General features: G+C 40.4%; 1 protein-coding gene across 4 annotated transcripts in view; it reads left to right on the forward strand.

Moving 5' to 3' along the window:
- Positions 1–12,918, forward strand: part of CPEB3 (cytoplasmic polyadenylation element binding protein 3) — a 177,857-nt gene extending 164,939 nt beyond the window's left edge. For all 4 annotated transcript variants that reach the window (XM_036737212.1, XM_036737211.1, XM_036737213.1 and 1 more), the window contains exon 10: positions 9,017–12,918. In XM_036737212.1, coding sequence (XP_036593107.1) covers positions 9,017–9,244 — 228 coding nt within the window. In that variant the 3' untranslated portion in view covers positions 9,245–12,918. The remainder of the gene's footprint in view (positions 1–9,016) is intronic.
- The last annotated feature ends 4,318 nt before the right edge of the window (positions 12,919–17,236 follow it).

The raw sequence follows: 17,236 nt of genomic DNA on the forward strand, positions 1-17,236 counted from the left end.
AGTTTTATAGCCCTTTGGCCATAGTTCTAAATCATTCTCCAATCATCTGTTCTCTAGGACCAAGATTAATTACTCCAAGTCATCTGAGTTTGGGTGCCTTTTAGTGTTAATTTCATTTGCTTTATTGTAGTTGTTGCTTATATTGTTCTCTTGGTTCTGCCTGCTTCACCCTGCATCAAGTCATATGAGTCTTCCCATGTTTTTCTGAATTCTTCACATTTACTGTTTCTTATGGCACAGTAATATTCCATTACTTTCAGATACCTTAGTGTGTTCAGCCATAGCCTGAGAGGAACCCACCTTGATTCTAGGCTTTTTGCTGCCATAAAAAGTGGCGCTATTAATATGATATATGGAGCCTTCTTTCTATATTTGACCTCCATGGAAACATATCTTGTAGTGTCACCAGTAAGATTAATTAAATATCCCACTCTATCTTGATAGGTTTCAGTCATAGTACTACCAAGATTCCTTGACAAAAAATTTTACCTTGATTACCTTTTTAAATTTGAAATTCAGAGAACCAAGAAGAGGCAGACTTAAGAGAAACTCTGAGATGGCAGGGTTGAATTGGGAGTATGAAATGACAAAAAGGCTGCCTGCCCTAGGGCAGAGTCAGGTTTCATCTGACAGCATAGCAAAGTGAGGCCCAGAGAGGTTATGACTTGGCCAGAGTCACACAACTAGTGTGGCAGAATTTGAATTCAGGTCTCCCTGATTCCAACACCCAGCACATCTTCTGCATCCCTTAACTGCATTGTTTGCTATTTCCAAACAAGGAAGATGGTTTTAAAAAAACAAAAGCCAAAAAATCCTATTTTTATGGTAAAAAGAGAAAGTGAAATCCAAATCACCACTCCTAATGACTTTTTAAGTTACCCTAAATCATGTATCAGCAAATGTCAAAGTGGGGATGCTGAGAGTAGTGTAGACCAGAGACATTGGAGGTATTATGCTGGGCTTGCTGGATCCAGAAAGCCCTGCCTATTTTGCTAAGCAAAAACTATTTTGGGGAGGGTTTTCTTTAATTTTCCAAACATCTCGTGTGTTTCCTGACTATCAGGGCTCTTGTTTAGTCTGTTTCAAATCAATATAGCTTGGTACTTTGGGTTATTTTGAAACTTGTCTCTTTAGGACTTTGGGGGCACAAAATTCATAGCATTAATGATGTCTAAATTTTTGTTTTAATTTTTGTTCAGCAAAGATACCTGTACCTATTGTGGCAAGCCTTTTTTTTTTTTCCTCAGTAGGGACAGATCTTGTAAGAGTGCCTTAAATGTCATTACTTAGCAACTGAGAAGTTAACTGCTATGCTGTGTGGTTCCATTAGCTAGTTGGTTCAGTACATCTCTCTTATAGGAGTCTACAGATCAGTGGGCACAGCTGAGTTAGACTTGGCCAACCCAAGTAGCTTGTCGGGTCAGAGAGCTACAGGGAGAGGACAAGGAGGAATACAAGCTACAATTTCTAAATGATTGAAGCTTTGGAGAATCAGATTAAGCCATACAGTTGACTGCATTACACTTTTTACATTTTGACTTCCTGGTCTAGAACAAACGTCCTGTTCCTGAAAGACTAGGTGGCTTGTTAATCATCATTTCCCACACAGAGGGAGGTTATATTTCATTTGCACTGGACATTCACACTATCCATGGCTAGGTGGCACAGTGGATAGAGTGATAGGTCTGGGATCAAAAGACCCAAGCTAAGTCTTAGAGACGTGCTGGCTATGAACCCTGGGCAAGTCACCCTGTGCCTAAATTGTGAAATGAAGAGAACAAAAGCGCCGACCTCCCAGGGTTGTTGTGAGGATGGAATGAGATATTTGTCAAGTAGTCAGCACAGGGCTAACACATGGCAGATAAACGCTTGTTACCTTCCTCATGACACAATGGTGCAGGAGAATCTTCTTCCCTTATGTTAAGTAAACTAGAAGGAAATAGCAGGGAGGAAGGAGAGAGTTTGTGATTAGCTTTGCTACCAGAACTTTTTCAAGTAGGAAACAACAGAGAGACTAGCTGGGGGAGGTAGCAGGACGGATCCAGCCGGTACGGCCTAGCAATGCAAGACTGGCACAGAGCTAACTATATGATGTGAATGTGTTAGCTTCAGAGGTTTTCATCTAATTGATGAGTCAAGTGACAAACTTGCAGTTAAGTGTGATGATGGCTCATCACTCGACTAGGACTAGACACTATAATTTTTTTTAAAGTTTATCAGTTTTCTAAAGCGTGTATTTTAGAAACCAGTTCTTGCAGTTCAAACTCTGTTTGCATTAGGAAGCCAGTTTTGCTTGATTGCAGTTTTTGTTTGTTTTTTAATTTCTACTCACTGTAACATGTCCTAAATGCTGTTTGCTCTATATGGTCATGACTCTCTCTGGATAGCAGGGTGTTGTCCACCTACTACAGGAGTATGTAGACTTTAATGTCTCAGTGCTGTTTGTTTAGGTAAAACTGAACGACTGCTACCTAAACGCCAATAGTGAATAGCGAAGAGAATTGGTCTGTCTTTATATAAGGAACAGACAATAACCCAGTCCAAATTGGACATCACTGGTATGCTTTTGTCTCAGTAGCCTTGTGAGCTAGAAAAGCCTAGGAACATAGCCCTTCCTAGAGATAGGTGGTGGTACAGTAGACGGAGTGCTGGGCCTGGAGTCAGGAGGACCTGAGTTCAAATATGGCCTCAGACACTCACTAGCTGCGTGACCCTGAGCAAGTCACTTATCCTGTCTCATTTTCCTCAACTGTAAGAATGGGGATAGTACCACCTTACCTCCCAGGGTTATTGTGAGGATCAAATGATAAAATATTTGTAAAAGGTTCTCAGCACAGTACCTGGCACATTGTAGGCACTAGAGAAAGCTTGTTCCCTTCCCTTCCCTACCCTTTCTCTTTCTGCCTCATTTTCTTATCAGTAAAATGGAGATGATAATAGTACCTACCCACAATAGGGTTGTCACAAAGATCAGATAGGATTTTATTTGGTATTTGTTCTAATCTTTCAGTCATTTGACTTTGTTCTGATTTCTGTTGTTGTCTCATTGAATCATTGAGTTTTGTTTGCTCCATTCTGTTCTTCTGGGAATTCACACCTTGAATCATGTTTTCTTCCTTCTGTTCTAAGCAGTTTATTTTCTGTTTATTCCCATTTTTTCCTGAATAACAACTTTTCATTTTTTTAATCTATTGCTTCATTTCTTCCATCCACTTGTGGAGTCCTGGTTTCCAGATCAATGTTTTTGTCTTGTTTTTCCCCTCAGGTTCTAATTGTACTTTTCGTTGACTTGGTTTTTTTTTTTCACTTTGTGGTTTATTTCATGGGCTTCTATTAACCTTTAGTATTTCTTCTTTGAGAGAGGAGTTTTCTTCTATTTACTCCTGTCACTAGTTTTAGTTTCTGGCTTGAAACTAGGCTATCCTTCTTTCTACACTCTTGGGTGAGTTGGCTAGGCCTCAGCTTCTTCCATTCTTCGTCTTTCCATCCTTCTACTTTCAGACTGTCGTTCTCTTCTCCCTTTGACCTGAACCATGGACTCTGCTCCTGGGTTCCCAGACTCCGATAGTTGAGCTCATTACTGCGGCTTGACCAGATGGAGGCCTCGGTGCCACATCCCATCTCTGCCACACTTTTCTGTATTGTCTTTCCCCATTAGAATGTAAGTTCCTTGAGAACGTGAATGGTCTTGTTTGCATTTGTATCCCTAGCACTGGTTAATATGCACTTAATCTCTATCTTTGTAGTCTCTTATCATGTATATCTCACTCTTTGTTATCTGTATTTTCTCTTTCTCTCTCTGTCCCCTCCTTCCCTTCCCCCACTCTCGTTTCTTCTCTCTCCCCACTCCCCCTTGCTCTCTTGTAGTCTTAACACTGTCGTTGCTGCCATGACATGGCTGGATTTGGCTCCTTTCCCTTCTAGGAACCCTTTAATTCCAGCCTGGAACAAGGCATTGGGTCTAGACTTTGCCCTCTACTTCACTGCTTGGCTTCCTTCTCCTCCATTGCCTAGTATCCCAGCATGGATACTGGTTTTGGCCCTTCCTCCTTGTCACCAACTAGGGACTGGTTTTGCTTGACAAGCCCTGAAAGGGCATCAGAGAGGACAATAAAAAGTCCTGATGTGGTTGAATGAGGCACCTCTGTATCTTCTCTGTCTCTGAGTACTCATCTACCATAACCTGCCTTTTTCCTATCCTGCAGCTCGGACAGGCTGAGGCTAGGATCCTCTTGGCTTTGGAACCCATTTAGTGGAGATGTTGCTGGCTTGTGAGTCCCCAAAATCCCCCCAACCAGAGCACCTGCAGGTTTCTGGCGACTTGTGCAGTGTTTAACTAGATGGAGGAGTTTATTGGTTCTTTCCTTTGGTTTTGTTTGATCGTTGCTTCATTGGATGCTCTTTTACATCATTGCTGGGGGGTGTTTCTGTGGGCAAGTGGGCTTGGCTAGAATCTTTAATGTGATCTTTTTTGCTGAAAATTCCCCAGTTTTATGATTTAACCTCATCCCTGACTTCACATGCTTCCTTCTTAGACATTTTAAAAATACTGTTGCCCAGTGGTGATTTAATTTTGATGGGAAGAGAAGGTGGACAGGTAGCTAAAACCTTAGAAACTATAGAGTCAGACTATCTCCGAATCAAGGAGTATAGTCACCATAACCTCAAAGATCCTTGTCCCTTAAAGGGCATAGTTTACAAAATACACTAATAAAATAGGAGAGAGACTGATTATTGTGAAATAAAGTGAAATAATAATCAAAATACTACAGCAATACTTTTTTAAAAAAAATTGAATAAATAAGCAGTGTCCTACAATGTATGCCAAACTCTGTAATAAATCTACACAGGAAAGAAAAGTGACATTACTCAGACATCCCTCAGATGCTCTCAGAGTGAGCGCTCACATGATGTCACATATGGGAAACATGTTCCTAAATTACTTGTGAGGGAAATAGAAAAAAGTATTTCCTGTTTTTGGTAATTTTCAGACCTTCATTCAGCAGTCTAGACTCTGGGGGGAGATGTGAAGTAAAGACCTAGTACTGACACATGAGGTTTACAGCCTTGTATGGACTCCTGTGGCTGGAAACCAAGGGAATATGAAGCCAGACAAGATGATGTTTGTTCTTAGAGAAGCTAAATCCTTTCCTAGGAGAAAGGCAGGACCTGGGAACTCGCAGAATTGTGGAGGCCAAACCACAGTGATTGAACTGATAGTGCCCCCACCCGGGTAGCTCCTAGGAGCAATAGGAGTAGGATCAATATACAGATATGTAATACAGTTTAGTAAATATGAGAATCCCATAGGTTAGACTAGTTTGAAAGGTACCGAGTACTATGTGATTTCTGAGGAAAGAAAGAAAACTTCATGAAGGTGGTACATTTGAGGTAGAGAAGATTTCTCTGATTCCGACAAGAGTATCGGTCACAGAGAAGGGGGTTGTGTACTTATTTTTCAGAGCTTTCCAAAAGAGGAATGAATGGGTTGCATCAGGAGATATGGGGTTCCTTCTCAGTAGAGGGGACTTCAAGTAGAAGTCAGTCAATAAACATTTATGAAGCACCTCCTATGTTTTAGGCACTATGCCAAGTGCTGGGGATACAAATACTGTAAGAATGGGAATAACACCAACTTGTCTCCCAGGGTTATTGTGAGGATCAAATGATAGAATGATTGTAAAACGTTCTGAGCACAGTGCCTGGCACATTGTAGGCACTAGAGAAAGCTTCTTCCCTTCCCTTCCCTCCACTTTATGTCCTTCTGCCTCATTTACTCATCAGTAAAGTGGAGATGATAATAGTACCTACCAACAATAGGGTTGTCATGAGGATCAGATAAGACTTTATTTGTTATTTGTTCTAATCTTTCAATCTTTTGACTTTGTTCTAATTTTTTGTTGTTGTCTCTTTGAACATTGAGCACTGTTTGCTCCATTCTGCTTTTCAGGGAATCCACACCTTGAATCATGTTTTCTACCTTCCGTTCTAAGCAATTTATTCTCTTTCCCATTTTTTTCCTGAATAACCACATTTCATTTTTTTAATCTATTGCTTCATTTCTTCCATCTGCCTGTGGAGTCCTGGTGTTTGGACCGATATTTTTGTCTTGTTTTTCCCCTGAGTTTTCCATTATACTTCTAATGGGGAAGGACAGCACACAAGAGGAACTGAAAAGTGGGATTGGGCAGGGTAGGGAAGAGTTGAAGGGAGGGTACCTGACTGGGGACATGGGGGAAAAGGGAAATCCTGAAGTAGTGAAGCCAGATGAGAAATGAGATCTTCTGAGCTGAGCTTCCTCCTTATATGAAGATTCTGGAGTTCATGCCTCCACCCTACAACCAGAGGGGCAGAGGGTAGTGATAAGGTGCAGTTTCAAAGCTGATAGGATCTTGCAGGATGATGAGGTTTTCCCCAATAATGAGCTTCTTGGGGCATGGTGGAAAAGTCAATCACAGAAGGCCTAAAGTAATGCAGCCTGGTGAGAAATAAGTTAGTGTCTGAGCTGAACTGTCTCCTTAAATGGAGGCTTGGGAGTTCATGCTCCAGCCTCCAATCAGAGAGACCAAGGGCAGTGATGAGGTGGAGTCCTAAAGTGGGTAAGAGCTTGCAGGATGATGAGATTTTCCCAGTAATTCCTGGGGCATGGTGGAGAAGTCAGAAAAATGGAAGTTGTGTGAGGACTTATTAGAGATGTCGTGGAGGAGACTCTGAGCCAGGTAGAAGTTGGACAAGATACTGCCGAGGTCCCTCCCCACTGCTGAGACCGAGTGATTCTGAAATAAAAGATTTTTGAACCACTCACAGCCTTTTAAAGTTCTATGGGCACAAAGTCAGAAAACTAAACTATCCAGGGCAAAAAGAGAAGTTGGATCATTGTAATTATGCCTGAAATGGGATAACTAACTACTGCATTTGCTTATTGGATCTATAATTTTAGATCCAACAGTCTAGGTAAAGGGAGAGAATAAGCTACACTGATTCCCAGGAGTATTCATACATCCTCGCATTATTTAAATGGGTAGATATTTAAAAGTCTCTGTGCCCAGCTCTGTGTTAGCATGTTCATGGAGCTTACAATCTAATTGTACATGAAAAGGTAGTAAGCAATGACAAGGCATTATGTTGTAGGTGTCAAATGGAGAGTCTGGATGAGATATGCTACTGGAGTTCATAGGAGGCACTGGTGGGTGGGTGGGAGTCAGAGAAAGCTTTGCAAAAAAGGAAGGAAGCAAGATTTGACTTGAGCCTTGAAGGATGCATGAGTAGGTTATGATGAGGTGAACACTACCTACCATGTTATTGGAGGGGTGAAAATGTGTTGATAATGCCATCTGTTGATATAATTTTAATTTTAAATTTTTTCATCAACCTATAGTCCTCAGGATCTATTCCCCCACCCCGAAGAAGAAAAGGGGTCCAAATAGGAGTTAGTGACTCATCGCCCTGAGGTGGGAAAGTGATTATATTCCTAGGCAAGGATGAGAAAAATCTCTCTTGACCTTCAAGTATATGTTGCTTTGCCCAAATCATAGTGGGAACGTTAGGGGCAAATTCACTTAAAGCACACGTTTGGAACCAGTCATCCAATTAAACTAGAAAAATTACACTATGAAAAATGTGGCTACATAAACACAAGACAAGCCCGCTGGCTTGTGGCACAGCCACAAGACCTAAGGCCTATGTGTTACAGGTTGAAAATGAGAATCTTTACATTAAGGGCTGGATCAGCCAACAGATATTGGCCGTGGAAGATCAATAAGCATTTATAATGTGCCCACTCTTTGCCAGGCATTGGGCTACTTTAGAAAAACTACCCAGAGCAGAGGTAGGGAGGGGATAAGCATCCTTAAAAGTGGCCAAAGCAGAAATAGAGATTCGGTAAGTGCCAAGGCTTAAAACCCTAGGAGTGATAGCTTTTAAGGTAAACTCAAGTAGAGTCCATCGCTACTAGAAGGTTGATGAAAACCGTGTTGTCACTGCACACTTAAATGCCTTTTCCTGAGGACAACATAGAAAGCATAGAAATAGCTCGATCATTTATGTAGCATTTTATGGTTACAAAAAGCATCTCTTAGGTCTCATGTCTTATCTCATTTGATGCTTACACCAACCTTGTTAAGAGAAGTGCCGTTATCCCAATTTTACAGATGAGGAAATTGAGATTCATAAGGCTAATGGACTTGTCAAGGGTCACCCAGCCAAACTAGGGCTAGTACTGAAGGATTTTCAATATGGAATGACTTAAGTGTCAAGCCATTACGGTGTAAGGCTTATAAGACATAAAACCAAGAAAGGTGTGGGTGGGGTGAATGCAGACTGGTTAACTAAATCCTCATTTACTAAAATCAGAAGTATAACCTTACACAGCTGGTGAAACCTACAGGACTTTTTATCCCAACAGGACAATGGATTATCTTTACTATGTTCAAGAAGTATTTCAATCACTCAGTTGGTCATTGGTGGTTCAGTGGGTTGTTTTACTATGTCTGAGAAGTATTTCGATTGTAGGTGGCAATTAGATGGGGTAGTGGATAGAACACTGGGCTTTGAGTCAAGGAGACCTGAGTTCAAATGCAGCCTCAGACACTTAGCTGTGTGACCCTGGACAAGTCACCTAACCTCTGCCTCATTTTCCTTGTCTCTAAAATGGGGAAAATGATGAGGATCAAATGAGATATTTATTGTAAAGCACCCGGCATGTGCTTGGCACATATATTCACTATTAATAAGTATTTATTTCAGCACTTTACTATGTGCTAAGTAATGGCCAAAAAAAAAAAAAAGACAAAAACCATCCCCTGCTCTCAAAGAACGCAGAGCCTAGTGGACGTACCCTCGTGGAATGCAGGGATTATTTCATTTTGTCTTAGCGCACCCAGCGCAGTGTGAATGAATGGCATTGCCCGCAGCCTCTGAAGGGGAGACCGCATCACTTGAAAGAACCTCACGTTGCTGGGAAGTCTTGAGCGCGAGACCCTCAGTGCAAACTGACTCTCCCTCTCCTTCCCTTCAGGTGGAAGTGAAACCCTACGTGCTGGACGATCAGATGTGCGATGAATGCCAGGGCACCCGCTGCGGTGGCAAATTTGCTCCCTTCTTTTGTGCCAACGTTACCTGTCTGCAGTATTACTGTGAATACTGTTGGGCCAGCATCCACTCCCGAGCTGGGCGGGAGTTCCACAAGCCACTGGTGAAGGAGGGAGGAGACCGCCCGCGCCACGTGCCCTTCCGCTGGAGCTGAGTCCAGCGCCTAGCTCAGCCCCAAGTACTGGAGTACATAACTTGGAGGGAAAAGAGCGGCTGCCTCCGGGCTTAGAGTGTTCTGGAAATCTGTGCATTCGTTCTCGACTTTAAAGAAGAAATGGGTCTTTTTTATTATTATTATTTACAGTCATATTACTGAACTCAGTGTCCGGTATAATGCAAACCTGCAGAGTGTAACTGTCCTGGCTCGCACTTTGACTCCCCCATTGTCTGCTTGGTACCTTAACTCTTACCCAAGACTTGTCACTAGTGACAATTTGTAGACTGCCATTCTAATCAGCCTCCATCAGGCCGATGTTTGTGATGACAATTTGCTTTTGTAGAATTCTAATTGTTCTTATTTTTTAAACCAGAGCATGCACTTATTTTCAGAAACTTTAGAGTTGCCCTAGAAAATGACTCACCAAAGGTAATCCTCATAAAGTAGGTGGCAGATGTAGCACCAACTTCACTGATGTTCAGCAATCCTTAGTTTCGGTCATTTAGAGTAAAAATAACCCTTCAAGAAAAATAAGCCTCCATTTTGACTTGTAAGGATGTTACCTCATAAGCTGTAGCTTTTGGTTGGGTTTTTTTTTCCCCTTTCCACTTTTTTTTTGATTTTTGTTCTGCTGAGGATTTTGGTTAGGTCTTTTAGTGTTCGATAAATGTATGCTGCAATAGCTTTTGCTGCTATTAAAATGGTATTGTTAATACCATAATACTCTATTCAAGCTAGGGTATCGATCGAATGAAACAAACCCACACCACACGTCCTGTGAGTTAGAAACAGCGACCGCTGATGGAAGGAGAGATCCGCACACACAGGAAGCTTCCAAGGAGGGTCAATACTTTTGACTGCATGTTTACTTAATCAGGTTGCTGCATGCAATAAATTTTATATCTAACGTCTAGTATAAAACTTGCCCACGGTGCACAAATTAAGAATCTACGTAGGCTACAAAATACTCATTTAAAAAAACAAAACACAACCACCATGGTTTGGGGGTGTTTTTTTTTCCTTTTTTTTTCCCCAAAGAATTGGTTGTCGACTGGAGGAAAGCATGCCTCAGTAAAGAAATACTTAATGAAATTAAGAACAGCCCCTAACAGAATGACCTATATCACAACTACTATTAAACCTAGATGTAGGATATTCTTAAAGCAAATTTGTGGATGGTAGATGAAGTACTTTGCGGTGCTCTGTTATATATATATACATATATAAATATATATAGATTGTGCAATTTATTTTATATAGTAAAGTGATTATGTCTAACTGTGATCAACCTTAACTGTGTCAGACATTAACAAATTGGACAGTTCATAGCTGGTATATTAATGAAAACATGAGCTCTTAGTTACAATCTCCTAATGCTTGTACCATTTTACATAGCTTCAGACCTTTGTCCAGAAAACCAAAGAGCTCATATTAGCTTACATACACTAGGAACATATATATATATATATACAATCTATAGAGCTAAATTGTCAGATTGACAAACTAGGCACATTTTCAGAAAGTTGGGGAAAAGGTGATGCTAAAGAAATGTCTGCACAAAGGAAGGCGACATTGGAGGAGATGGGTTTCTGGCTGTGAAATTCACTTCTTACTTCCCTGAACAGATCCTGCAAAGCTTGAATCCAATTCAGACCTGCTAACACAGTGGACATTTTTTTAGCATGCACTGCTGGGCTGCAGATAGCCATATCTAGACACACATAGTGTACTGATGATTGTGAAAATCTGTAAACTTTGTTTTCTCTTCTTCCTTCTCTGTGTTGCAATTCTGGGGACAATCTGACTGGCCTATGACACTGCAGAATAGACTTTCCTGCTTGTGTTCCTGCATGTGCCGCTGTGACGTCATTGTTCTGTCTTTTAGTTTGTTGCATTTTGGTTTTGTGTTGTTTTTTTCCTCCAATGTTCAGTTGTGATTATTGGTTTACATGTTATGGTTTGTTTTCTAAAAGGAAAAAAAAGTTTTGTTTTTTTTTAATTAGTTTCAAATGCTTCTTATAGTTCTCCCTTTTGAGTGTAAGTTACTTCTGGGCTTTGGAGTAATAATGCTCTTTATGACCGGGATGGGTGTGTGTGTGTGTGTGTGTGTGTGTGTTATTTTTGTTTATGTCATCTTTTGGTTTTGTTTTATCTGTGAGACCTTTTGTTATGCACTACTTACTACCTTTGATATCTAGACAGTTTCCAACAGTTGGCTGGTGATTTTTTTTCTTTTTAAGGAAAAAGGCATGCTTTCTGGCTGACATGATCCTTTGCAATACCTCAATTTTGAAATATAGGAAAGAAAATGATATTTTCTAAGTAAGTTTATTCAGAAAAAAATATATATATTAATTTAATTCTGCAAGAAAAAATGATTTAACAGATGGGTAACTTTATTTTTTTCATGCTTATTTGCGGTTTTTTTGAAAATGAAGAAGTTAGAGCTTTATAACTATAATATTAAAGATCCTGTCTAACCTACAGAAACCTACCTAGTTGTGTGGAAGGAGCAAAACTTTTTGAAGACATACCCCTCTTTCGCATACTAAAATCACCCCGCCAGAGAGAAAGCTGGAAGACGTACAGCATAGAGTTGAGTTCAACATTGCCGTGGAGAATAGGTTGAAAACAAACTCCATTTGGTGCTGAGAGCTGTGAATAGACGGTGAAAAATATTTTCCCTTAATTTGTATATTTCTAATCAAGCGTTGATTATGCACGACTGACCAGAATTGTGAAAGAGTTCTTCTGTTTGTATTTTTTTAAAGAGAACTTTTTTAGTTTATTAAATTATAACATGTTCCCTTTTGTTTGTAAATAAGTGTGCCCCTCCCCCCCCCAGTTGTTAATGTTCTATTAAAAGAGAGGGTCCTTCAAAAAAAATTATTTTTTAAAAAAAAAATCCACAAAAAGGTGTTCTGAACTGTATGTAACCTGCCTGCGAAGCGCCTGGTCCTCCAGGCCTCCCGTGGCCATTCCTTGGGGTGAGACTTGAAGTGTTTTTTTGAAGGCTATAACCTAACCTCGACTATTTGTTGTTATGTGCAATACTGTTTGTACTGTTTGTATAAAAAATAGAAAAAAAAAAGAAAAGAAAAAAGGCATAAATCTTTATTGCAGATTTATTTTCATTGCAAACTTTAGACATTGTGATTCACTGAAATCATTTTTCTACTGTCAAATATGTACCTTTTCTTCATGCTGGTATTTTTTCAATAGTAATGTAGCCTTTGTACTGAGACAAAAATTTTCATTGTTATTTTTAGAAAGATTTTTTGCTAAGAAAAAAATTAAACATATTTACATATTTTTCATTTTATTTCGTATTTTCTTTAAAGAGTGCTTTCTCAATCATTAATAGAGTTGTTTCGGGAGGGACTTTCATATCTGGTCAATGTCATAATATTATTTTGTATTTTTACTTGGAATAAATTAATTTTATGATGCTAATTCCTTAAAAGTTTATTTTTTTCATTTTCGGTTATTTTTGAAGCTAAAACCTTTGTAATATTGTTACTAAAGTGTCTAGTTTTTTGAAATGCAAAGCTTTCTGTATTAACTTGCTGAAGTGGTTTACAGTAGGTGACAATGAATTAATGGCTGGTTATGTAAAGTGATTGGAAATGTAATGAACAATTGGGCAATAAAAAAGAATGGAGCAGAATGTGTGATATTTTGAAAAGCCTTTTCCTTTATTAATGGTTTAGGGTGAGACTAGGGATGTCACAGTACAATTCACGAGGAGGTCACAGTCGATTTATCCAACACCAGTCCAGCTCAATCCTGTGGCATGAACCTATGGCAGCCCCCACCCCACCCCACTCCCACCCTTACCTGCCCCAGGGCCAGGGCTCTCCTAGCTTGTCCTGCCTTACCCCATGGTTCTCTGCCACCAGCTGGATGAATGCTTTCCCTAAAGCCAGATCTTGTACGTAAGCTTCCAGTGGTGACAGCCTTGACAATCCAGAGGAGGAAGTGGCTGGATTCACACCGAATTCGGAGAAATTCAGGTTTCCTAGCTGAACTCCCTTCCTCCCATTGATGGCACTAACAACAGTCTCATGGCACCACTGCCTCTGAACCATTTCAAGTTCCCCCTGCTTTCCCATCTTGTTATCTTAGCCCTTCTCCTGCACAAAAACAATTTGTCCTGTTTGTCCACGCATGATGATTTCTCCTCCTCCTCACTTCTGGGACTCTCCCTATCTTTCCTCTCCCATCCACCACCCCCTGCGCCCCTCCCCCCAATATCGACCCTCTTTCCTTTGAAACTCTGCTGCTAAAAGCAGGGGCCCCTAGGTCTGGGATCTAAAATTTGGGCAGAAAAATAATTATTTAAACTAGAAAACTGGTGTTGAGTAAACAGAACATGTGATGGCTTGCTCTAGATAGATGAGTTACTTCTATCTGTCATGGATGGCCTCCTACCATACACTAGCAGTGGAGTCAAGAGGTAACTCGGAGAAATCCACGTCCAGAGTGGGCTATTGTGTGTACTCTATGTATTCAGTTTTGTAAATAATATATAGATTAGATCAAGTTGTAACGTAAAATTTTGACTCCAATTAGGTAATCAGGTTGGAATTTTACATTAATTACCAATAAGTGGTGGTTAGGGACAGAAGAGGGGAAATTGGGAATTTCTTGCTTAGAAGTTACAAAGACTGTGCTTAGATTTCTGCCTATATCTTGTGTTTTTTAGCTTATTAGTGAGGCATGGGCTAAAGCAAGATGTAGTACATTTATGCAATTAGCAAATAACTTTGCTAATTTCCTTTTATCTATTAGATTAGCGACAACCCGGCTTTTTAAATGGGAAAAGCTCCTATGTTAACCTTTTGAGTATTGTGACATCTCCTCTTGCAAGATCTGAGTGAAAGATTAGTCACAGACTAGTACAAATGTCTCTTCTGTTAGAACTGGTTTCTATGTACAGCTGTTGCTTCTTATACTAGTTTGTATGAAATGTCTGACTTCTTTCCTTCTTTTTTTAAACCAAACCTTCTTCTCTATCTCAGCCACTCTACTGTTCCATCTTACCACAGAGTATTTTATGATCACTGCTGATGACGTACTCTATACCCCAAATGGGTAACAGTTGGTCAGGAAGTGGATGTGTAATTCTTGGGACATTTAAAATTATACAAAGAGGATTCTTAGCCACGGAGTATCAAGCTTGGGTGCTCATATGGGATTCACTTTGGGTATATTTTTTTTCTGGACGTGGTTCTCTTGGGGTATAAAGTATTAGGTGTTTGTACTTTGCTGTCAAAACAATGGACATTAACTTTTGGAGTGTTCTCAGCTAAGATCTCTGTACTTGTTTTCCAACTAACAGCTAATTTTCGATGTATCGTATCTTTTATTACCTGTTCTCTTAGATTGTTTTTTGCTAGTAACCCTTACTAAGCTTTCTGCCTTTCGGGCTCGGATTAATGCTTGTATGGAACTGCAGTACTGTGACTGAAACATGGAGCTCAAGTCTGCCAATGCTTACAGCTGCTTAAACTTTGTAGTTTGGACTTCATTTTTTCTGTAACAACAACTTATTAAATCTAGTTGTATGAAGTACTGATACTTGTCATCCTTTGCCCCCACCCCCACCACCCCCAACCATGTGCTGAGGAAGAGTATGGAGCCCAAACTTGGCTTTTCTTTCCCAAAGATCTGGTTTCTTTTGAGTGTGACTGGGTTTTTTTTGGGGGGGGGGGGAGGGACGTGAGCCAAAGATATTTTCAGTGCTTGAGCTAGTACAAAATCGATTTCATCTAGCTCTCACACACTTGAGCCTGTTTCAACTTTTCTTTCCCTGAGTCTCATTCATCTACTTTTCCTCCTTAAAAATTAAAAGTTAGGGGCAGCTAGGTGGCGCAGTGAGTAGAGCATCAGCGCTGGAGTCAGGAGGACCTAAGTTCAAATCCAGCCTCAGACACTTGACACACTTACTAGCTGTGTGACCTTGGGCAAGTCACTTAACCCCAATTGCCCTATCTCCCCCACCCCCATCCAAAAATAAAATAAATTAATAATAAAAAAAAATAAAAAAAAATTAAAAGTTAAGTTGAGCATGTCTGCATTCTAAAAACCCACACTCCCTGTGGAAGAAACACTGGGGATGCCTAACTATGCAGAGATATTTTGTGTGCGTGCGTGTGTGTGAGTGTGTGTGTGTGCACAATATGGAACTTTTGAGCTGTAACTAGTTTCTTATAGCAGCACTTACCACGTGGAATAATCTCAAAACCTTAAGCCATGCTTTGAAACTGTAAGTATGCAAAGTGCTTCCATTCTTATCACAGGACCTACCTATTTTTGAGACTTTTCAAATTAAAAAAAAACATTCTTTTCTAATGCTTTGAGTCCTTTAGAAATTAGTTCATGAAGCCTTTGGCGTGATAGCTAAAGCACTGGAGGGTCAAAGACTCGTCTTCTCTCTGAGCTGCAATGAAAATTGTTTTTGAGGCCTCTGCTTATCCATACAGGCCTTCTGAAGGCGGTCTACCCATCATTCTTTCCCAGTGGTTGGCTGAGGTGGGGCAGGGATGCACGGGAGAGGAAGGGGTTGTGCTAGACTAAAAAGCTCTTCGGCTGTTGGCCTGTGCCCATCAAACTCCTTTGACGCCTTCATAGTTTAAGAATATTGGGAAACACAAAACTTGGAATGGAAAAATGCCAAGACCTCTGCAACATAACTGGGATGCATTCAGGGATGCAGAGTGAGGGAAGGAAGAAAGGGAGATGATCATTGCTGAATCAGTATGGAGTGGGCATTTGCTAAAAGCATAGGATTTAGAGCCAGAAGGAAGGTCAGAGATCACCTACTCACTCCTGCCATCATTTTACAGAGGGGCCCAGAGAAGTAGGGCAGGCTCAGATCCCGGGATTCCAAACTCATGACCTTTTTCACTATGCCTCTCCTAATAGACACTTCAATGAATGTATGCCTCATTTGAAGACTCCTTTCTTTAATCTTTCAGTAATTTTGGCTCTAGCAAAGTGAATTGTTGCTCGATGGCAGTTATATCAGAGGACTAAATGACTGAATAAAGGTCTCTAGTCACCTGTCTATGGACTCCTGCAGACCTTGTGCTTGGGGGGAAGGGAGGATGAATGATCAGGTAGAATTGCCATTTTAGTTTTTTAGGGGAAACGAAAAATCATCCTACCACTTCTTAGGTTAATCCTCTCTGAACTGAACAACACCCCCTTTCTGTTTTTTCTCTGTCTGGAGTCTTAGACCAACCCTCTTTAGGGTTTCCTTCTTTCTCAGATCATGAATGGTGCAAACCAACCTCAATGTTTCAGAACAAGAGCTAGTCAGATGTAACTACGAGGGTTTCTTTGCATTTTTCCATTCCAAGTTTTGTGTTTCCCAATATGTGACCTTGAGTGAATCACCTAACTTACTTAGCCCTCAGTTTCTTCATTTGTATAATGAAGGGCTTAGACTACATGTCCTGTAGGGATCCTTCCAGTAGGACCCACTAGCAAGGATTTTAAGCTTACTTCACAAAATCAGAATCAGAAAGTTGGAAATTACCTTAACAGCCATCTAAACCAACTCACATGTTGAACTTTGTGACCTGTTACAAAAAGAAAGATCCTTTTTCCGCCACTTCTAACGAGGGCATACTTTACTATCAGTCTTTAAACCAAATGAAATTGAGGTTTCCATTTTTATAATGAAGACTCCAGCCCCCACGGTGCCGTTATTGGCCAGTTTTCTCTTCTTCCTTTGAGAAGGGGAAGAATTGAGCACAGTTTTGGGTTTTTTTGAAAGTTTTTTTGTTTTTTTTGAAAGTTTGGCTGAATCAGGACCCTCTTCTAGAAGGCCAACATTCTTTGTGCACTTCTCTTTCCCTTAGATTCCTAAAAAGACTCAGAAATTAGTGGCATTTGGATGGGACCTTAAGCAGTCATCTAGTCTTCTAACTCTCAATTTCTAAATAAGGAAACTGAGGACCACAGTGGCTAAGTGACTTGTTT

Source organism: Trichosurus vulpecula, chromosome 8 (genome assembly GCF_011100635.1).
Source record: "Trichosurus vulpecula isolate mTriVul1 chromosome 8, mTriVul1.pri, whole genome shotgun sequence".
NCBI classification, from domain to species: domain Eukaryota; kingdom Metazoa; phylum Chordata; class Mammalia; order Diprotodontia; family Phalangeridae; genus Trichosurus; species Trichosurus vulpecula.